Genomic DNA, 23,421 nt, shown 5'->3' with positions numbered 1-23,421 from the left:
CAGGAAAAATAAAAGGGAATGTGGAATGATTCAGCTTCTGTTTCCTGCTAAACCTTGGGTTTTGTGCACCATGAATATGCAGGACTTGGAAGTCCTAAATACCAGGCATCTTTGTTTTAAAGGAGTCTGGGAGACTCTGCGTGTGTCTCTTGTCATGGTGAGTGAATGCACGGGTTCAGAGTTCAGGCAGCAGACAAAAGGAGTGAGACAAATTGAAGACAAGCTGCCAATTGTGGGGCAAGGAGAGACTGAATGGCTGGTGTCCTTAGCAAAAACATTAGCAAAACATTCAAGGAAAGGGATAGAAGAAGTTAAGTACTTTGCAGAAATATTTGGCAGGCCCTAGGAAAACAAAGCAAGAAGCCATAGACTCTCCCTGTTGCGGGAATGGACATAGGTCTCCTTCTTCGGTGGTCAAGCATTATTTGGATCCCTTTCATCTGGCCTTGGGTTATAGCTCTCTGACCCTCTCAGGCTGGAGTAAATGTATCATATTTCCACTGTTTTACCAATCTCCACAAAGAAAGGAAAGTAGTCCAAAATCGGCTTGTGGGCTTTATAAAATGAAGTTAGGGGTTATGCGTACCATGTAAGAATGAGTGTGGATTATCAACCACTCATGAAAATAGATATTATTTAGTTAGGTAGTAGCTCGGTTACGCAGGTCCCCTAGGAACTGGCAAAAGCTTCCATCATTAAAATATCCATAATAATCCTTGCTATGTAGCCCTTTACTATGACTAAGACTTCGCTGTACTTGTCAGTGAATTATGCTGTTGATAAGGTCTGTTGAGTGACTCATGGTGAATCCATATGACAGAGTGGAACTGCCAGCTATGACATTCATGGGAGCAAATCACCAGCTCTTCCTCCCCGAGAGGGTGGGTGGGTTTGAGCCACAGACCTTGCTGTTAGCAGTGAAACACTTAACTCTTGTACTACTTGGCCTTGTTAGTGTCTCCATAGCAATAATATAGCCTCGCTCACTATAGCATAACTCTCCTATATAGTCATATGCACCTGTGAGTAAAAATACTCACAGATAAGAAGAGTCCTGTTACTTGCCCATTGAGTCTTTGGGAAGCTAAGGAATTCCCTTATCACTTTCCTACAGACAGTTCCTCATCACTGTATGTATGTATGTATATATATATGTGTATGTATGTATGTATGTGTATATATATAATATATATTACTGTTAGGTGTCATTTCAACACATAGCGACCCCGTATAGGGCTTCTGAGGAGCGACTGATGACCTTGTACTGCCGATTTTGAGGTTCAAACCAACTTTGCAGTCCAGAGCATTAACCCACAGTACCACCACACCAGGACTATCTCTATAAATATATTTGTTGATTCCAGTTCAACAGTTGTTTCTTCCAAACATGCAGATATGTGTGTCTGTATACATGTGCATGCACATACAAAGACACACATGCTCAAGTGAAATAGAAATCTCTGTAGTGAAATCGAAAATTCATGCCTTCTAATTTGTAAGAATCATTCTGAAAGTGGTGTTCGGGATAAACATCTTATGTGAAAAGGTATATTGCCACTGTGTGAGTTCTTAGACAAAAAAAAAATTTTTTTTTGAGATGCTGTTGTAATTGAAAATTGGGAAGAAATCTCTTACCTCAACTCGGGTGGGGAATAATATCTGCCCAAATTATTTTTATCCAGCCTTACCTCTTTACACATGAAAGGACATGCTTTTAAAGGTGAGGAAAATTTTAATTCTTCATAAAAATGTTGACCCCTTCACTACCATTTTCTGTTGATTATTCATCCAGATCCATGAGGTCAAATTATACAACTCTAAGGGCGCAGCAAAACCACAAAATGGTGGTGGTTGGTGATGGTTATGTGCCTTGTAGTTGGTTCCAACTCATAGCAACTCTGTATTGGGTTTCTAAGGCTATGTACATCTTACTGGGAGCTGACAGTCTCATCTTTCTCCTGCAGAATGGCTGGTAGGGTTGAACTGAATGTTGCCTTGAAATTTTGCAGAGGAGTCCTAACTTGAAGGCAGGAACCATGTCTTTCGTCTCTTAAATCCCAGAACCTGGTAAACATGACTCCCCACATAGCAGTTGCACAAAACATTGTTTAGCAAATGAATAAACATGTTAACTCCACCAACTAACTGACAAAAAAATTTTTTTGAAATAATATCAATATATTGAATGGCTTGATGGTTCATCTAGTCTTAATTTTATAATTTTTCAGATTAAACAATCAAGGCCCAAATGGCTTTATCCAGGTCATATAAGTACTTAGGGCAAAGCTGGAACCAAATCCCAATTCCCCTGGCCCCAGATGATCTTTCCCCATATACTACCAATTGTTATCAAGTTAACTCAAGGTGATCCCATGTGTGCCCAAACAGAACTGTGCTCCATACGGTTTTCAGGGGCTGAATTTTCAAAAGTAAATCACAGGGCTTTTCCTACAAGCTGCTTCTAGGTGAACTCGAACCTCCAACACTATGATGAATGGTAAAAATGAGCTGCTAAAGTCATTACAAACCCCTGAGTGTGGGTTTAATATACAACACATGTTAACTATTTGCAATGCCCATGATACCCTTCTACTATACTGGTGGTGGTGGTTATGTGCTGTGGAGTCGGTTCCGACTCCTAGTGATGCTATACAGGGTTTCTGAGGCTGTAAATGTTTACAGGAGCAGAAAACCTCATCTTTCTCCCGCGGAACAGCTGATAGTTTCGAACTGCTGACCTTGAGGTTCGCAGCCTGATTCGTAACCACTACGCTACCATTGTCAATTCCCCTCACAGCACACTTACTATTAGAGGCAGTTCTTACATCTACATTTGCACAATTCTAGCCAGTATTTGGAGTCCTGGTGTGGCACTGTAGGATAAGCACTGGACTGCTAACCACAAGCTGGTGGTTCTAACTCACCAGCTGCTCCTTATAAACCCTATACCGGGTCCCTGTGAGTCAGCACTGATTTGAAGGCACTTAACAACAGCTGGTATTTGCAGCACCATTAAAAGACTTTTTTGGTGGTGCTGCTGCTATGTTTGAGACGATACACAGCAAAACACATACCAGTTTCACTATTTCTCCATGTACAATTTAGTAACAGTGCTTCTATTCCTTGGGTTGTTCCGTTATTATTACCCTCCTTTTCGGATTGTTCCTCCTCTGTTAGCATAAACTCACTCTCCCACAAGGCTCCTATCTAAATTAGAAGACTTTAAATTATCCTTTTTATATACTTACAATCAATATCATTTGCTATTATTCTGAACAAGTTGTTACCTAAAGACATTTGAACTCGGGTGGGGAATAATATCTGCCCAAATTCAATTAAATAAGTTCCAGTTTTGTGAAAGCTGAGATGGTGTGGCATGGGAGATTAAGTATAGAATTTCCAATTTTACGCTTTGAGTGTATGTCTTAAATCTGTAACTGGCTGCTGCTGGGAATTGAGACCTATTTGACTTTTTAGAAAATGACAACCCTGCTACCAATACCTTCAAGAGTTAGGTAGATGGATTTTTCTTGTTGCTGAAGACTGAACAACGTGAACAAAACACATGCTCAAATATAAAGCATTAGAAATCTATTTATTTTTACTGGGGTGACAGCAAAGGCCGTTAATGGTAAAAATGAGCTGCTACGGTCTTTATAATCTCCTGAGTGTTGGTTTAATTTGCAACACATGCATTTCTTGAAATGATTTCTTTGCTAGAAAGAATTATTCTCCTAAATACCACCTGTCAAAAAGAAAGGTGGCATTATTGATTTTTAGAGTTCTGATTGCTGTCACACCAATAAGCAATCCTGGGAAGAAAATCAAACCGCAAAGTAACGTGACTTTGATGGTGAAGGTTGAACTTAGAAATGTAGTAGTCTGAGGCTTCTGTGATCCAGTACTTCAGCTGATGATTCCAAACAAGAAATGACCAGAGAAAAGCAATAAGCAGGCAGAGCCTTCCTGGGCAAAAAAACATTTCGAAGTAGTGAAAATAGTCTGCTTGGAGATTACTGGTATGTTTTCTTGGAAGTCTAAGTTCTGGGGCACTCGGTTGTTGGTAAAACCCTTATCTCAACAGACAAGTATCACCAGACATAGATCCTTTTGTTTTTGTTAAGGAAAAAAATAGAAAGTCAAAAACAACCATCTGTTTCTTCTTGTTGTTAGATTCAGCTGAGTCCATTCAAACTCATAACTAACCCACGCACAACACAACGAAAGACTGCCCAGTCCTGCTCTTTCCTCACAATTGTTGTTAACGTTTGAGCCCATTGCCGCTGCCACTGTGCCAGTCTGATCCTTGGTCCTCTCAATTTTAAAACAAAGTGTGTTATTTACCTTGTCACTGATGCATACAATATGTGCCTGGTAGGGTCAGATTTTATTCTGTATTTGCAACAAGAGTAGACACTCTTGGTGGTGGTGGTGTGCCATGGAGTTGGGTCCGACTCATAGTGACCCTACATAGGATTTCAGAAGCTGTAAATCTTTACGGGAGTAGAAAGCTTCATCTTTCTCCCATCGAACGGCTAGTGATTTCAAACTGCTGACCTTAAGGTTAACAGCCTGGCTCGAATCTACTACGCTAACAGAGCTCCTTCAGCAATGGGTAGGAGGCATCTAAATGGGAATCAGAACCTGTGAATAGTTTAAGCCAGGATGAAGGGGAAGAATTTTAGGACTTGCTTTAGCTGGCGAGAAATACAAGGGCTCTTCAGAGTCTTTGTGGAAAAATGGAGTTAAAAGACAATGGAATTCTTCCATTATCTTTGTGAAGCCCCCTTGTTTGTATAGGCATCTGTTCACCTTTTAATGTTTGGGATTTGGGGGCACTTCAGGGAACTTGGGGTGAGGGACTCAGTGGTCAGTGTGAAGTGATGTGGAAGGACTCTAGCTGAGAGATGCCCACAGGTGTTCTTTCTGAGCCACCTCTCTAAAATGAAGAGGTCTTTTCCTGCTTCCTGCATGCCTGGGTATGATGTTGTCCTGTGACATCTCTTAAACCCTATAAAAACTCTTTGAAGTTATCATTTCCTTTATATAGATGAAGAAATTGAGGCTTATTTTTTAAATGTGCCCAAGATCACACATGAGTCAGTAATATAACTGGAAAGAGAATTTGACTCCAGTTCTAAAACTTTCTGACATAATTGAGTATGTGATTTTCCACTTTCCCCCAAACACCCACCTGTGTTTTTTAATGGCTTATGTTCTAGCTGACAACACCAGGTCCTATTTGTATAATTTTCAGTCCGTTTCTCAATGAGGGAAGCAAGCCTTAATGATCACTGAAGGACAGAGGACTGCATCTTCCAGGAATTTGGCAGCCTGCAGCAGGAGGCAACCACAGGTCTTTGGCAAAAGATCACTTTTCAACAACTCTGTCAGTTCCAGTGACCCCGACCTTCCACCTGCAGGTCCCCTGACCAGCTGCTGTTCTGTGGGAAGCAGCAGGCCCTCAGTCTTCCTTGAAAAGATAACTCTATGCCCCCCTTCCCAGTCCCCCGCTGAGACCCCACCAGGGATTTCATCCCCAGAGCATCTTGCATATCAAGAAATTAAGGGGGGAAAACGGAAAGGGAGCTTGCTTGGCCCTGAACTCTCCCGTTTAATATAAGCCAGATTTAACATATGTCATTCTGTAAATCCGGGAGTCCAATTTGAGGCTTGTAATTTTCTCTGCCTCTGAGTTAGGTGGAGAGATGCCAAGTACATCAAGGTAACTGGGGGGAGGGAGCTGGGAGGGCTGTAATTTGCCCTTTGTGAGCCTGCATCTCCGTTCCCTATTGTAATTTTTATTTGTGTTGAGGTTTTGTGGTTTGCAAGAAGTCAACTAGATTTACTTAAAAATTAAGCCAGCCCAACATCAAAGGCAACAAGAGGAGGATTTTTAGGTATTATAAAGAAACCCTGTACAGTTAATCTTTCATAGCTGGATTCTTTTTCAGGGCACGTATCAGTAAATGGTTAAGGGACCTTGCATAAGCAATTTGCTATAGATCTCTGGCCTCAAACTACCCCACTGGGTAAAAAAAAAAACCTTTCTGATGGGATTTAGAAGCCCCCTGTCTTCTCCTCTTCAATTTCTTAATCTAATCCTGTTTGTAATGTGACATGCTGCATGAAGAATAAGAAACGCAGGTTTAAGTCCTTTCCTACTTTATAAAGCTCCTAAGTAAGATCCAATGAGTCTGAGTCTGCTAATGCTTCACTTTTTCTATACAAGGGACTCTTATGAACCAAAAAGTGGGACTGTTTGCTTCATGAATCACTTGGGAGGCAAATGAAAGTTTCTGTTTAAAAAACACACACACAAAAACTGTAAGTGATACCTAAATAATTTGTTGTTTAATACTATAGGATATTTTTTCATTCCAGATACTTACATAAAACACATTCATGTATTGACTCATATAAGAAATTATCAGCCAAAACAAGGCCAGGGGTTGACTGTGGAACAGACCATCAATTGCTAACATGCAAGTTCAGGCTGAAAATGAAGAAAGTTAAAACAAGTCCACAAGAGCCAAAATATGACCTTGGGTATATCCCACTTGAATATCAAGAACAGATATGCATTACAAACCAATGGCTGAAAGTCAGAAAGATGTGGGATATTATCAAGAACATCATCCCTGAAAATAACAAAAGATTGTTAAAAAGACAAGAAAGAAAAGACTAAAATGGACGTGAGACTAGAATCTGAAACTTGTTCCAGAGCATAGAGAAGCTTAAGCATTGGAAAGAAATGGGAAGTAAAAGACCTGAACAGAAAATTTCAAAGGATAACACTGGAAGACAAAGTCAAGTATTGTAATGAAATGAGCAAAGACGTGGAGCTAGAAAACCAAAAGGGCAGAGCACACTCAGCATTTCTCAAGCTGAAAGATATGAAGAAAGATTCAAGCCTTGCATTGAAATATTAAAGGATTTTATGGGCAAAAGAAGATGGAAGGAACACACAGAGTCACTGTACCAAAAAGAAATGGTCCATGCTCAAGAGGTAGCATATGACCCAAAACTAATGATACTGAAGGAAGAAGCCCAAGCTGCATTGAAGCAAAAAAGCAAAGCTCCAAGAATTGATGAAATACAAATTGAAATGTTTTACCAAACTGATGTGATGCCGGAGGCACTCACACATCTATGCCAAGAAATTTGGAAGACAGCTACCTGGTCAACCAATTGGAAGCGGTCCATATATGTACCCATTCCTAAGAAAAGTGATTGAATAGAATGTAAAAATCATTGAAAATTTTCATTAATATGACATGCAAGTAATATTTTGAAGATAATTCAACTACTGTTGCAACAGTACATCAACAGTGAGCTCCTGAAAATTCAATTTGGATTCAGAAGACATAGAATGAGGGGTATCATTGCTGATGTCAGATGGATTTTGACTAAAAGCAGAGAGTAGCAAAAAGATGTTTGTTGTAGTTGTTGTTGTTAAGTAATATCAAGTCCCTTCTGACTCATTGTCACCTTGTACAGGTTTCTGAGGTACAGCTAATGGGTTTGAACTGCTGACCTTGTGGTCTGCAGTCCAGTGCCTATCCTACAGCACCACACCAGGACTCCAGAATGAGGTTTGCTTGTGCTTTATTGCCTATGCAAAGACATTAACTGTGTGGATTATAACAAACTGGATAATATTGTGAAGTATGGGTATTCCAGAGCACTAAATTATGCTCATGAGAAACCTGAACTTAGACCAAGAGCTAAGCATTCTAATAGAACAAGGGGATACTGAATGGTTTGAAATCAGTAAAGGTGTGTGCCAGGGTTGTATCCTTTCACCATACTCATTTAATCTGTATGCTGAGCATATAATCAGAAAAGCTGGTTTTATGAAGAAGAACATGGATCCGGATTGGAGGAAGACTCATTAACAACTTGAAAAGTGCAGATAACACAACCCTACTGGCTGGAAGTCAAGAGGACTTAAAATACTTACTGATAAAGATCAAAGACTATATAGTCTTCAGTACGAATGCATCTCAATGTAAAGAAAAGTCCTCACACTGAACATTAAATAACATCATGGTAAGTGGAGAAAAGATTGAAGCTGTCAAACACCTCATTTTGCTTCAATCCACAATCAATGCACAATCATGGAAGCAGTGGTCAAGAAATCAAAGTAAGGAATGCATTAGGCAAATGCTGCAGAAGACAGCATTTTTACTTTTAAAGTGTTGAAAGCAAAGATGTCAATTTGAGGACTAAGATGTACATTGACTCAAGCCATGGTATTTTCACTGCCTCAAGTGCATGTGAAAGTTGGACAATGAATACAGTGAATAAAGAAGACTGTAGACGAATCAGAATCGATGCATTTGAAAACTAGGAAGACCTCCAACAAGATGGATTGACATAGTAGCAGCAACAATGGGCTCACATATAACAATGATTGTGAGGATGGTACAGGACCAGGCAGTGTTCCCTTTTGTTGTGCACGGGGTTGCTATGAGGTGGAACTGCCTCAGAGGCTCCTAACAGCAACGTCAGCATGAGAAACTTACATGCTTTTGTTCCAAGCACTTTATAAATCAGAAATGGATGTGTATGTTTTTGAGGGAACTTCAAAAAGTTCATGAAAACATGGAATTAAAAACAGTGGAATTTACATGGGAGTATAGGTGGAAGCCTGAACCACAACCAGATCTTCAGAGACGGGAAATTTCTCCACTTGAAAGGACAAGCAGACCAGCCGGGAGCAGCTAGAAAACCAGAAGATACCTCTTGAAAGAAGGACCTACAGGAAAAATACAAAACAATAAGGGCAGTCCGACTGCTACCACAAGAACATACAGGTGGCTTGCCCAGGAGACATCAAGGCAAGTGGTCGGATCCTCTCAGTGCAAATTCTCTTCCAAGATTAAGATGCAAGGGAAATATACGCTTTGATCGACAACCACACACGTCACCCAGAAGGAGAAGTAACCGAAGAACATCAATGAAGGGGCGAGCTAAGCCCTACATCGTTCAGCAAACTACTGTGAACCCGGGTGGAGACCTGGTCGGCCACTAGCGAGGCAACATCTGGGGACTCATGGGCTCAGAGTCAGTGACACAGCCACAGAGGTCTAGAGTGGAGAGCGGGGTGGCCAGCCGATAAAAAGAGGCCGGACAGACGTAAGAACACCCACACTTGCAGATGATACCCATTTGACCGGACTTCAATAACTGGATAAACAGATCTCAACCCGAAGAAGAAAGAAGAGGATAAAAAAAAGCATCTGGTACAATTCAATAAACAGGACCTACACCTATGAATGCAGTAGCTCAAAAAAGGAAACAAACCCCTGCTACAAGAATTATTCCCACCCCCTTCACACAAAGGGTAGACAGGGATGGGCAACTTGGACATTGGCTACCCAAAATGGGGGGAGGGATACAAAGGCAAGAAGTGACTGGCTTATAAGCTTTCAAGAGGGAACCTAGATCCAAAGGGCGTGGAGGAAGGTAGAGTCTCCAGTGAATGGTGTCCAGCCTGTCCAGGTAGGGCTGATGAAATGAAATATAGATGGGTCTCTTGTGATGCAATGGTGAATAATTGTTATCAGGACTGATTGTGAGGGCTGGAAATCTAAAGGTGGACATGTTGTGGCAAAGAGGGGAGTGATTGACTTATCAGTCTAGGAGCGGAGGAACCTGGGACCATCGATGGAGAAGAGCGAAGAGCGGAATCCTACCCAGAGAGGCGGTGAGGCCTGAGATGGAGGCAGAGAAGATGACGTCAAGAGATGGTGGGGCTGGGGACTCGGGATCAGGAGATGGAAAAGGACTGAAGACTGTGGTGGGGGGTGGGTGCAGGCTTACAGGGTACACCCCTTGGTTGGGTGAGGAAGCATGGACAGGATGGTAACTATGCCAGTGAAATGATGGATGATGGAATGAGTGTATAACTGATGTTCTCCCATGTAGACTATCACACAATTCACAATAAAACGTTAAAAACAAAACAAAAACAATGGAATTTATCCCCTTTGTATACAGGGTAGATAGGGATGGGCAACTTAGACATTGTCTACTGAAAAAAAAAAGGGGGGGGGGTAAAGGCTCAAAGTGACTAGCTTACAAAATTTCAAAAGGGAGTTTAGTTTAAGAGTGTGTGGGAAGATAGAGTGCCTGCTGAATAGTTTTCATCTTGTCTAGATGGGTCTGGTGAAAAGAGATGGGGATAAGACTCTTATGATTCAGTAGTGAGTAATTGTTATCATGACTAATTTCGACTGTCACAATTCTAAAGGTAGAACTTTTGTAACAAAATTGTGAGAGTAATCTTACAGTCCAGAAACAAAGGACCTTAGGACCATCAAGGGAGAAGAGCACAAGCAGAATGCCAGACCTTATCCAGAGAAGCAGAGACACCAGAGATGGAGGCAGAGATGGGGACATGGAGAGAGGGAGCAGTTGAGGAACCTAGATTCATAGGAAGAGAGGGGCTAAGAACTGGTGGCCAGGAGGCTGATCTGGCTGTGCCCTTTGTGGTGTAAATTGTTAAATATGCGTGAGTGTTAAAAACAAAAAAAGAGCTAAAATGAATAAAGAGAAATACTGTTAACTGATAATACATGGAGGGGATTATAACCATTGTAATGAAACAAAGTATATATGATTTGTTGAGTGTAAAACTGATGATGAACTTTTAATCAATTCACAATAAAAACTTAAAATAATAAATAAAAATAATGGAATTTTTCCACAGAATTTTTGAAGACCCCTCATATGTCTGGGGAAGGATAAATACAAGGGGGATTTTCAAAGTTCATGGGAAAACCCCATTATGTTTTAATTCCTTTTTTCTATGAATTTTTGGAAGCTTCCACATATAAACAAATAACTCACACTGTAAGAATTGTTCTAGCATAGATATGTACTTTGAGATTATGACGTAGTGGGCAACGGATAGTGATTTGAGGTCAGTAGTTGGATAAGAATACAAAGAGAAGGTGACATATTTTGTGGATCCCCAATGGAATCTATGAATGTGACATCTTAATTTCTGAAATAGATTAAATATAGACTCCAACCGACCTATCCTAAAACAACTGGACCCATGTCTATATAATTAACTGAAATTATGCCCTGTGACAAATTGAGTTGTCTATAAAATGAATGGCTTTATTGGTAAACATGTATATTACAGACACACTTGGTTGTAATTCCAGCAAATTCAATTAGCTCAGTGGCGTATATATAAATAGTCAGGAATACACATGCATACATAAAATAATAACAGAGACTAGGTATGTAAGTAGTACTCCCAGTGTGGTGCTGTAGGATAACCACTGGACTGCGGTTCAAACCCACCAAGGTCCTTGGAAACCCTCTACTGGGTTGCTATGAGTTGTAACCAACTCAAAAGCCCTTAACAACAGCAACAGGTATATAAGTAATCAATTTTTAAAACCATAATAATCTCATGAGAAATTATAATTCCATGAGAAATCATCACATAATTATGATTCATCATCATTCTACATCTTTGTGACTATATTTAATAGCCTAATTAGCAATAAAATTGTATGAGTTAACATTACTATGAGAACATCCCTGTGCTTTATCTGTAGATGTGTATGTAGCATAACCATGATCATCCTGATGTGTTTATTACACATTTTGTTCCATCAACCCAAGTGAGTGTGTATTTTTAAGAAAGATTACTTACCAGCATCCAGTTTGGATTTTAAAAGTTTGAATTCATATACCTTCAGAAAATGTATGATATTTGAGATAAAGAAAGAAAAGTACTTAGTGGTATCTTAATTCTCTGTCATATGTGATTATTTAGTTCGAAATATTCCCCTAAATGACAAAGTAAAAAAAAATATAGTAATATTCCTTTCTGGATGTTTTCAGAACTCCTAGTTATAACTATGCACCAAATATGGATAAACACTGGATTATGCAGTATACCGGACCCATGCTGCCCATCCATATGGAATTTACAAACGTTCTACAGCGCAAAAGACTCCAAACTCTGATGTCAGTGGACGATTCTGTGGAAAGGGTAAGCACATGCATTCTTGATGGGTTTTGGTCCAGCTTTTCTTTGTATGGACCTCTTCTTGTCTATCTTGCTTGCTTCTTTCTTTCACTTTATTGCATTTAGCATAAGGGAATGTGTGTGTGTGTTCTGTTAGCAACTTAATCATCCTGCCCTTATATTTTCCCCATTTTTTTCAGGCTTGGTTCTAATGGAACCAATGGCGAAAGAGAGAAAAATCAAAACATTGTAAGTTAGGTTATCAGGGAATGGTGGTGATTGCTAAGAGCTTGAAATTGAGTGCCCTTTCCAGGGTGGTGTAAATGTTCACACGCTTGGCTGCTAACTGAAAGGTTGGTGGGTTAAGTCCGTCCAGAGGCATCATAAAAGAAAGGCCTGTCTTCTAGGACATGCACAGAGTCACCATGAGTCAGAATTGACTAAAAGACAATTGATGGGGTTTTCTGAATTGGAAATTAAAGAGATGAGCATCAACTACTGAGTGCATGCTAATTCTTGCCTATGTAGAAATGTGTGCAGTATTGTTGGATTTTCTAATTTAAAAAAATTCAAAAATACTTATTTCTGTATGAAATTTCCTCAATTTTAATACCTAACACAAAGAAAACATGCCTGAATGCTAGCTCTAGCTGGATCAATTTCATAGAGAGCCTGTTTTTCAACCTTGGAAAAGTAAATACAAACAAGGGTGATATTAAAAATTTGTTTTAACCTTGAATTTCGAATTGAAACTTGGTAGCTGAGGTTGTTTTATGGTTTTTAGTTTTGTGGTTGTTTTTCACCAAACAGATAAGCAAAACCTGTAAGTAGAATGTTTCCAATTAAAAAAAAAAAAAAAGTTTGTTTCAATTGTATTATTGGACTTTTTCTCTCCAGGATTATAAATAGCTAGAAATCGCAGATAATCTTCGTGTGTGTCAGTCTTACTAAAGCAACTCTTGCCTTTTAAAAATAATGGGGAGAAAGATTTGAGGGAAATCCTGGCAGCACTATTGAATGCCATCTTATGTCATCACAATTGATTCTGACTTGCCTCTGTGCTGCCTTTCAGCTGTATAATATGCTTGTGGAGACAGGGGAGCTGGAGAACACTTACATAATTTACACTGCCGACCACGGTTACCATATTGGACAGTTTGGACTGGTCAAAGGGAAATCCATGCCATACGACTTTGATATCCGTGTGCCTTTCTTTATTCGTGGTCCAAGTGTGGAACCGGGATCAATGTACGTATTTCTCCATTTGCAAGATTCCACTGTTGGAGTTCGTGTATGACTAAAATAATTTGCTTACCAATCCCAGTATTCGGTTTCCTTTTATCCAAAACAAAAAAAGGTATATGTAGATTTGGTCATTTAGTAGATGAAAACCTTCCCCTGCCTACCCGCCTCCCCATCACCACCACCATATGTTAAATTAAGAAAGTATACTATTTAAAGGGAAAGGAAAACAAAATACATCAATGATGATGTCTCTCAAATTGACCACAGTCCGTAACTTTTTGGTCTTTGTACAAAGATGTAGAATGTGATTCTTAGAAACACAACCCTTAACTTCTTAGCATCAGAGCTTTCCCGTTGTTTTTTTTTAAAACAACTAATGCCATCCTCTTCATCTTTTATTTTGTAAGCTATTACAAAACAAAATGAAAGGGCACCATGATTTTCTTTCTCATTTTTTTTTTTTTTGAATTATTGTGGTAAAAACATTTTTTGTTGTTGTTGAACATTTTCCAACTCAACTATTTTTGCATGTATATTTCAGAGAGCATGATTTTCTTTTAGAAGAGAGAAGGCCTAAATGACTGAAGTTGTGGATCTGTCGCTCAGCCTTTCACCTTAGACACGTCATTGAATCTTTCTGCATCTGTTTTCCCCTTAAAATATATTTTTTTAAATACCCTGATAATCACACCAGAATATGTTGTATAAAATAAGATCATGTACATGAAAGGGTTATGAAAAGATTGGAAGTAGACTTTAAAACCTGAAATGACCCTTAAAAAACATTGAACCTGTACGTATGATTTAACCATGAAAAAGATTGCTAGAGAGTTAAGTCCCTGTCTCAGGGACATTTATCCTGCAAGTGGTACTTTAGGGGCCCAAAGCTTAAATATTCTGAATCTCATCCATAAGCCTCATCTGCTGCTCAGTCACACTGCATCCTAGGGAAAGAGTGATGGAAGTAAAAGGTTTTCTTTTAAGAAATGTTATCATGGCTCTTAAGATCATTAGAAATACCCTGGGAATTGTCTGATCTATATTTAGAAGGCTTTATGTTTGAAGGACTAGGCAACATGGGTTGAGTTCAGTGATAAAAACCTTGTGTCCTTATTTTAGAATATTGATTTTCAAGCCTTAGTTCTACAGAACCTTGGACTGCAAGGTTTTGGAATAAAAATGTATATCCCACACATACAAAAAAAAAAAAAAAGATTAGACCATGTCTAGTCTGGTAGTGCAGCCAGAGTGTGGGAATAATGGGCCATACCCTCCAATCTGACTAGCATAGAGTCCATCAATCTTGTTGTGTGTTCTTGCTGTCCGCCAAACACCAATCCTGAAAAAATGCAGCCACCCATCCCTGGAAAGCCCAGAGAAGAGAGTGTAAAGAGTTGAAGACAAACGAGTCACTGTTGTAGAAAAGGCAACCTTAACTACCATCCTCCACTTGTGTTGGGTCTAGGGTGTAACCATCTGTTCCTTTACAGAGTCCCACAGATTGTTCTGAACATTGACCTGGCCCCTACTATTCTGGATATTGCTGGGCTTGACACACCTCATGACGTGGATGGCAAGTCTGTCCTCAAACTCCTGGACTTGGAAAAGCCAGGTAACAGGTGCGTCAAGATTCTTCCCTCAGCTAGATGCCAGCCAGCAGCTGAGAACAGTGGGGCAAAATGAGCTTTGTCCATAAGGATCACCCCAGGTGGGAATTTCTAGGCTTCTTGTGAGTAGCACCATGATGAAGATGCAGTGCTGGTCCACAAGAAATGAACGGTGTTTCTTCAAAACAACTGTTAGCACAGGTGCTTTTGGAAAGCTGTGCAAATGCCAACCGTAAATATTGTTGTTTTCTTTTAGGTTTCGAACAAACAAGAAGGCCAAAATTTGGCGTGATACATTCCTAGTGGAAAGAGGGTAATTATTGGTTCCTGGGGTACTTGTGGGAACTAGTTCTAGTGAGCACCTCTTCCTGCTTGGGTGTCTTTCCCCCCTCACCCCATTTTGTTTTACTATGCATGCAGATTTTGTAAGCCTAATCGCAAGATTGAATGCTTTTCTTACTTATTGTTTTCTGGCCAGCAAACTAATTATTGTTGCATGACAATTGTAGAGAATAAATCAGAATATTGGGCCAAAGACTTTACATGGATATAGATTTGCTGTTGCATTTCTCAGCCTTGGTTCCTAATGTTGTTGTTGTTGTTGCTAAGTTCTGTCAAATCAGTTCTGACTCATAGCTACCCTGTATAGGGTTTCAAGGAACGATTGGTTTGAATCCCCAACCATGCGGTTAACGGTCCAGTGCTTATCCCTAGCATCACACCAGGACCCCAAATGTTGTTAAGTGCCATCAAGTCTGTTCTGATTTATAGTGACCTTGTGTAGCGTCTCTGAGAGTTGCTGGTGGGTTTAAACTGCCAAACTTGTGGTTAGCAGTTCTTTGCTTATCCTACAGCACTACACCAAGAATCCTAGTTCCTAATAGAACCATTTTTTGACATCCTCAGGCATCCTTCTCTAGTTTCTTAGGAGCTTTGCCTTATGCCCTAGTTCCTACTTCTTTTTCTTATTTCACGCTCATGGCTTTAAATTATATGTGATTATAATTGGAGTCCTGGTGTGAAACTTGAGGATAAGCGCTGGACCAATAGGTTGGTTTAAACCACAAAGTCAGTAGTTCAAATTCACTAACCACTCCTCGGAAACCCTGTACAGGGTCGCTATGAGTCAGCAGCAACCTGATGGCACTTTAACAACAACAATAATTATTGTTTAGCCACTTCTGGGTTCCCCTTTTGATTCATAATGCTCATTGACATCTTCTTTTGGTACTTACATTGAGAGAGCAAGAAAAGCATTTATAATAATTTGGTATTTTAAAAGGACTTTATTTCTGAGCCTATAAAACGAAACACTTATGCCCCCAAATTTGAAATTAATGCTTGGTGGGGGAAATGGTTCTTCCTTTCTTGATCTCTCATCTTGATAAAACCCTGCCTATAATTTCCATATGGACTCATGAGACGTGGGACTCCTTTGGGCAGAGTTTTCTTTTTGGTCATTTGATGACTGTGGAGTCCTGTGGCAGGAAAGAAAAGGTGAACAGGCAGGAAAGGCAACTTAGATCAATTCTCAAGTAAGATGCTTTTTGCTTTCTGTCAAAGCAAATTTCTCCGTAAGAAAGAAGAATCCAGCAAGAATATCCAACAGTCAAACCACTTGCCTAAATATGAGCGGGTCAAAGAGCTCTGCCAACAGGCAAGGTACCAGACTGCCTGTGAGCAACCGGGACAGGTGAGTGGCACAGTTCTTCTTCACCTCTATGCATATGTATCTCCGTTTCTAATTTATATGGTTTCCAACATATAAATCGGTGTATATTGTATGTAAGCAGGATTCACAGTGGTCATGAGGGCAAGCTCACTGTGACACCTATCGGCTTGGCAGGGTTTGTCTAACTGATGCAAGGTGGGCCTCCTCATCGCTGCTTGGGTTCCCTCCAGTTAATAGAGATGATGCTCTCAGAGATTGGTCCCATTTGAAGAAACAGTATCATCTCTAGGTGTCCTATTACCTAATCATCAAATAATAGTTGAAAGCCTGCTTAGTCAAAACCATGGATAGATGCTGAGACTTAGGCAATGAACCATCCCAAGAGTGATGATTGGGTCATCCCCACCTTAGGCAGAAGCCAGATGTCATCTAACTCAGCATGGTAGTTAGAACTTATAACCAAAGTTGAGAAATGAAAGTGGAAACCATATTTTGCTTATTCCTTGCTTCTACCTGTAGTCACAATGTTTCTGACATCTAATGTTTCATTAGTACCAACCCTCTGCATTAATAGAAATAAGACTATAAAGCCCAGGGCTACCTAGAACACCAACTATTATCTAAAGAAATGTCATATGATGAACCCACATGGACCTGCTTCTAAGGAATTAAGTATTGAGCACAAACTCATTTATGAATACATACCATCTTAAACACGCTTGGCTGAGATATGTTGTTATTGTTGTCAGGTGCCATCGAGTCGGAACTGACTCATAGCAACCCCCATGCACAGCAGAACGAAACAATGTCCGATCCTAGGCCAACCTTACTACCGCTACCACACTTGAGTCCATCAATGATGCCACCTGGCCAATCCATCTCGTTAGGGGTCTTCCTCGTTAAGGGGCTGAGATATATATTAGCTAAAAAGAAAGACTATGTCATGGTGAAAAAATGGAATTTCTGTCTGAGTCGTTGAAAATTAGAGCAAAATTGAAGGAAAGTGACAAGAGCTAACAGTTTTTGACCATTTGCCTTTTTTTTTTTAAGTTTTTCTTGTGAATTGACTGATAGGTTACGGGGGAGAAAACATTGGTTTTACACTCATCGTTTCATTGTAATGATTACAATCCCCCCTGTGCATCATCATTCAACAGTATTTGCTTCTATCCCCTCTGTGATTTTTGTTTTTAATATACGCAAAAACACTCAGTAATATATAATCATTTAAACAACCAAAGGGCACATTCTGCAAGCCTGCCTTCTAGCTGCCAACACCCAGCCTTTCTCTTTCTATGAGTCTGAAGTCTTCAGCTTGAGCATTTGTCTTATATACGACATTATACATGGGATTTTATACATATTATCTCAATTTAATCATCCAAGGTATTTAGTTACGGAGGCATCATCATCCCCATTTTGCAAAAGAGAAGTTGCTAAGTGGCAGAGCTGGAATCAAACCAAGAATTTGATTCAGAAACTCAAGAAATGTGCTGTCTGCCAAGTCTGTGGTTGTGTGTTGCCATTGTGTCATGGCAATCCCATGCACAATGGAACAGAATGCTGCCTGGTCCTATTCTATCCGCATGACTGGTTGTGAACGGGACCATTGTGATCCAGAGGGTTTTTCTGGGCTGGGATTTGGAAGTCAGTTGCCAGGCCTTTCTTCCTATAGTCCGTCTTAGTCTGGAACTCCTGAAACCTGCTCAGCATCATCACAGCACACACGTCTCCACTAACAGGCAAGGGGTGGTTCCACGTTAGGTTCTCTGGTCAGAAATCAAACCCAGGTACCACTGCCCCATGGCCTTCCAAAACAGGCTGCATTAACTAGATCAAGAAAAGTTCATATCTTTTGTGAGTCTTTGAAAATGTATCTGGCTTCTAGATAGTCACACAATTAGCCAACAGTTCAAGATACCAGATATATGGAATGGGCAGCATGGTTAAAAAGATTCATTATATACCTGTTATGGACATTCATAATAAACATGATTTTTATCTTTGTATTTCCTCAGGCCTTGTGTACACAGGGTTATTTTTTAAATCGAAGAGGGTGGGGATAGAGGGCTATTGAAAGAAGGGATAAAACCAGGTCTTTATGGCATCCTACTAAGTCTTAATTTTCAAGTGTTTTCAAGTTTAGTGGAAAAGCTTAGACCTATTCATTATATTTTAATTTGAAACCTTCAAATCCTGCTTATGAAAGCTCTAAGTATGATTATGAATAAAACCTAAGAATTGTTTTGTAGCTCTGAAATGATTTTTATGAGCCTGCTTCAATAGGCTAATGTACGTCTTATTCAGGAGTTGGAAATGTTCAGTGTTAAATATATCTCATGCAAATTGGTGATCTTGTTCCCATTAAGCCCTCTAAGCGGTGAGCATTACAACCCTTTGGGAATAAGGTGCACCGCCTACCCTTCAGTATACGATTTTGCAAACCTTTCCATCTGGCTTGGGCTGAAATTTTAATGTATATCCTGAAGGGCAAATGTAGCATAAACCAGATTATGGCATTCTGGCACAAACTCTTTGCTTATGTGCTGAGTGCTAACCATGTTAAAAACTTCACTTTGCTTTTTCATATATATTTTTTTAAATTTGTTTTGCCCCTATGACATGCTTTAGTATGTTGCTCCCTGTAATTTTGCTCTGCTGTTTTCCTTCTACATGAATCAATCTGAATTTAGATCCTATCATCTGGATGTCTGCGAACATTGACACTCTTTTAGGAAAGCCTCAATTAGAAAAACAGAGAATGTGATTATGGTGCTGAGGGTGGTTTCTTGCTATAGGATTTCTTTACATTGGGGAGAAATGAGTTCTAGGAGAACAAAAGGTTTCCTGAAGAGATGAAATACCTAGAGAGGTTCAGGTTGCTTCTTTTTTGTTGTTGTTGTTCGTTGCCGCTGAGTTGATTTTAACTTGGGATATTATTGATCAGAATTGTTCCACAAGGTTTTCTTGGCTGTTATCTTTATCGAAGCAGATCACCAGACCTTTGCTACTACAGTACCACTGGGTGGGTTCGAACCACTGGCTCCACTTTGGGTCAGAAGTCAAGTACAAAGTGTACCACCTAAGGATCTTACCTTAAGTTTAGGCAACCCCACTGCATGAGTGAAATGTTATTCTCAGCATATGGAGCAGCGATATCAGCATCACCTGGGACCTTGCTACCCCAGACCTACTGAATTAGAACCTCTGGGTTAGGGCCACCATTCTGTGCTGATCAAGTCCTCCAGGTGAGAAACAATTGTAACCTATGATTGGGCTTGTAAAAAAAAATAAATGAAAGTTGCTGTGGAGTTGATTGTGACTCCCGGTAGCCTCCTGTGTTGTAGAGGAGAACTGAGTTCCGTAGGGAAAGGATTTTCTTGATTCTTACAGAAACGCACCGCAAGGCTCTTCTTCTGCAGTGCCTCTGTGTGGGTTTGAACTGCCAGCCTTTTTATTAGTAACCTAGTGCTTAGCCTTTTCCCCCATCCAGGGACTCCTATGGCTGTGCTTACAGGAACTCAAACCATAACCTATGAAGCTAAGACATTCAAGGACAGTTTGAGGTGCTCCAGGGCCATTATCAAATCTCTCTGGGTCAAACCTGATAGTTCTGTTTCATAGACTGTTTTTACTTTTGGCTCTTTGATCTTTCTATTGGACTACTTTGAAGATTTACCTTCTTGGTTGTAATATTACTGATTTTAAATATATATATGAGGAAGAAAAAAGTCTAGAATAATGCGATTGCATTATCCAAGATCAAAGTGACAAAGTCAGAACTGATTTTCTTGACCCCTGTTCTCACACTTGGTCTGTATCCTGCTTCTCTTCTTACCAACTTCACTCCCTTTAAAGACAACACAGCCATCTCTCTTTGGTTTGACTCTTCATATCATGTAGAGAGAAAACATAGGCTCTGTCAGTCCTGTTCCCTTCATTCCCAATCCCCTAACATATAGTGGGTCCTCTTTCCCACGCCTTGTCACCTAAGAATTGTTTGTTAGAATCAATGTAGATGAATGAAGTCAACAAAAAGAAAAGAAATGTGTTTCTTTTCTAACAAAACCATAGGTTTGGTTAGAACATGAGCATCCATCCATCACTTGACAGTTGTGTGTTCGTAGACAAGTCCCTTCGTTTCTCCTGAGATTCAAGTTTTCTATCTCTAAAATAGAGAAAATTTGTTTCAGTCTCTTGAGGAATCAATATATATAACATATGTAAAGTACAAGGTAAACGGTGTACTTTACATACATAAAGTACAAAGCATGGTGCCAATGTTGACTATTATTATTGTTCCTTGCCATCTTTGCCATCTTACCTGTTGTTTTCTTTTCTGTACTGCCAACAAGGAATTAAAATGGGTGAGAATCCCAGACATTTGGTATCACTTTTCAACTATGTGAATAGAACCACAAGCAGAGACTAATTAAGACACAGACATATGTGTTCGCATTACTTACACAGTCCTGAGTCAGTATGAGGCTGAGTGTGAAATCCAGTCACTGTCACAGTGGCCACTATACCCCCAAGAACATTTATGTACTCACACACACACGTACACAAAAACCCTCAGGTTCTATCGTTAAAGACTTTTGTTCAACAGATAGCATAGGTCAGTGATGCTCAATTATACCCATTAGAATTAGCCAGGGAGTCTTAAAAATACTGATCAGCAGCCTCACTCTAGACTAATTAAATCACAGCATCTATGAAGCTAAGGTGTCCATATTTTTAAATAGTATCAAGAACCATAAACTTAGAATTCATAAATATCATAGTTGGAAGGGAATTTAGAAGTCTTCTGGTTCAGTGATAATTTGTTGTTGTTAAGTGCCTTTAAGCTGATTCAAACTCATAGCGACCCTGTACAGGGTTTCCAAGACTTTTTAAATCTCTGTGAGAGCAGAAAGCCTCATCATTCTCTTATGGAACTGCTGGTGGCCTAGAACTGTGCACCTTGTTGTTCGCAGTCCAGTGCATATCGTCTGGAGCCACCACCGCTCTCACAATTTTACTGAGGACCAGGAAATTTAAGTTACAAATCCCGAACCAGAACTTACATCTCTTTCCTTCAAATTCAATCTTTCCTCCCCCACACCATGCTGCCACTGCAGAAGTGAAAGATTTTCTCTTTTATATTATCAATGGCATTTGCCTGGCTGAAGCCATGGGACAAGGACCCACCCTCAGCATGCAGGACACTCCCTGTACCTTAGAATCACACAGGCAGCCTTAGAGATACTACACCCAGGCCCCAGGCACACAAATTAAATTAGAATCTCTGGGGATGGAAGCCATAAGTTTTCATGTTATTGGAAGCTTCCAATGTGTAGCTGGAATTAAAAGCCACAGATGTAGCGTGAGCATTATTTTTCTTTTCTTCTAGATGTAGGTATTGACACATTAAGTAAGAGTCACATAAGAGAGAAATTACACAGGCGTTAGATTCTGGAAGTACATTTTATATAATATCTCCTAGCATTTCACACGAGTTCTGGTGTGGTGCTGTAGGATACACACTAGACCACAAGGCTCATTTGAACCACAAGGTAGGTGGTTCAAACCCCCCAGCCGCTCCTTGGACGCCCCATACAGGGTAACTGCTAGTCAGAACTGACTCGATGGCACTTAACAAGAAGCAGCATTTCAGAGGATAAAAGCAGTCGATTTTGTTTCATAGAGCCATTATCATGTCCCTTTGCTGAGTGGTTGACTTCCAGTATCTTTACCATTCAGTTTGTCTTCTGCTATTGTATCCATATAAAATCAAGGAATGATTAAAAGTCTGTAAGAACCCCAGCCGTCAAGCAAGCTGATACTATTATTATGTTACCCTTGTTGACTGTAAACTGGTTTAGCTCCAGGATCTATGTTCTTGTCCAAAAAAATCATCCTTTCAACCCTTTCTGACCAGCTGCAGAACATGAATAAGAAGGATAAATAAAATCAGACTAGGATTGGTAGTTTGCCAGAAATTGACAGTCTATTTCCAGAAACTCATTAAACCCTGGTAAAACCACAACTTGGCTCACAGACTTTTCCTCCTGGATCTCCTGATCCCAGAGCATGTGGCCAGGACTGAGACCCCAGTGCCATCCTTGGGCGTCTCCTTGTCTGCAAAGGGTCCATGGTGGACTTTGCAGCCTTTACACGTTGCATCTTTACCCCTTCAGCCTACACCAGTGGACATGTCTGAACACTTGCTCACCTGCTTAGATGTCTTGGGTTCTGTAAGTTTTTCAAACTACAGACCATATTTAACAATATTGTAAACATGTCAGAAATAGACAATTGTAAAAGCAGACACCTTGCTCATAAACTACATATTGTGGCCCCACCCTGTTTAATTGATACTGTCTTATTTTATACTACTCCCTAACATGGCCCACCCTAACCAAGTTTCCCTCGTGCCTCTTAAACAAAACATGCTCACTCCCACCTTAGCATCCACCTGAAGCCTAACACCTTGCCCCAAATCATTGTCTTTAAATGTTTTGTGCTTGACTGCTAACCTAAAGGTTGGCAGTTTGAATTAACCCTACCAAGATGTCAGCTTGAGAACTAAGGTGCACCTGACCCAAGCCATGGTATTTTCAATAACGTCAAATGCATGCAAAAGCTGGACAGTGAATAAGGAAGACCATAGAAGAATTGATGCTTTTGAGTTATGGTGTCAGAGGAAACTAATGAAAGTGCCATGGGCTGCCAAAGAACCAACAGATCCGTGTTGGAAGAAGTGCAGCCAGAGTGCTCCTTGGAGACCAAGATGGCCAAACTTCGTCTCTCATACTTTGGACATATTGTCAGGAGGGACCAGTCACTGGAGAAGGATATCATGTTTGGTAAGGTGGAGGGTCAGAGAAAAAGAGGAAGACCCCCAGTGAGATGGATTG

The 23,421-nt window shown here is 40.1% G+C and overlaps 1 protein-coding gene across 1 annotated transcript in view; it reads left to right on the top strand.

Annotated features, from left to right (window-relative positions):
- Positions 1 to 23,421, top strand: part of SULF1 (sulfatase 1) — a gene marked incomplete at its 3' end in the record, with an annotated part of 82,276 nt that overhangs the window by 31,118 nt on the left and 27,737 nt on the right. Inside the window, exons 5-9 of the mRNA XM_006860034.1 lie at positions 11,872 to 12,022; positions 13,071 to 13,246; positions 14,734 to 14,862; positions 15,107 to 15,163; positions 16,414 to 16,543. Of these exons, the coding sequence (XP_006860096.1) occupies positions 11,872 to 12,022; positions 13,071 to 13,246; positions 14,734 to 14,862; positions 15,107 to 15,163; positions 16,414 to 16,543 (643 nt within the window). The remainder of the gene's footprint in view (positions 1 to 11,871; positions 12,023 to 13,070; positions 13,247 to 14,733; positions 14,863 to 15,106; positions 15,164 to 16,413; positions 16,544 to 23,421) is intronic.

Source organism: Chrysochloris asiatica, unplaced genomic scaffold (genome assembly GCF_000296735.1).
Source record: "Chrysochloris asiatica unplaced genomic scaffold, ChrAsi1.0 scaffold00036, whole genome shotgun sequence".
Taxonomy (NCBI): domain Eukaryota; kingdom Metazoa; phylum Chordata; class Mammalia; order Afrosoricida; family Chrysochloridae; genus Chrysochloris; species Chrysochloris asiatica.
The sequence above is the reverse complement of the archived record's forward strand: the minus strand, read 5'-3'. Positions and strand labels throughout refer to the sequence as shown.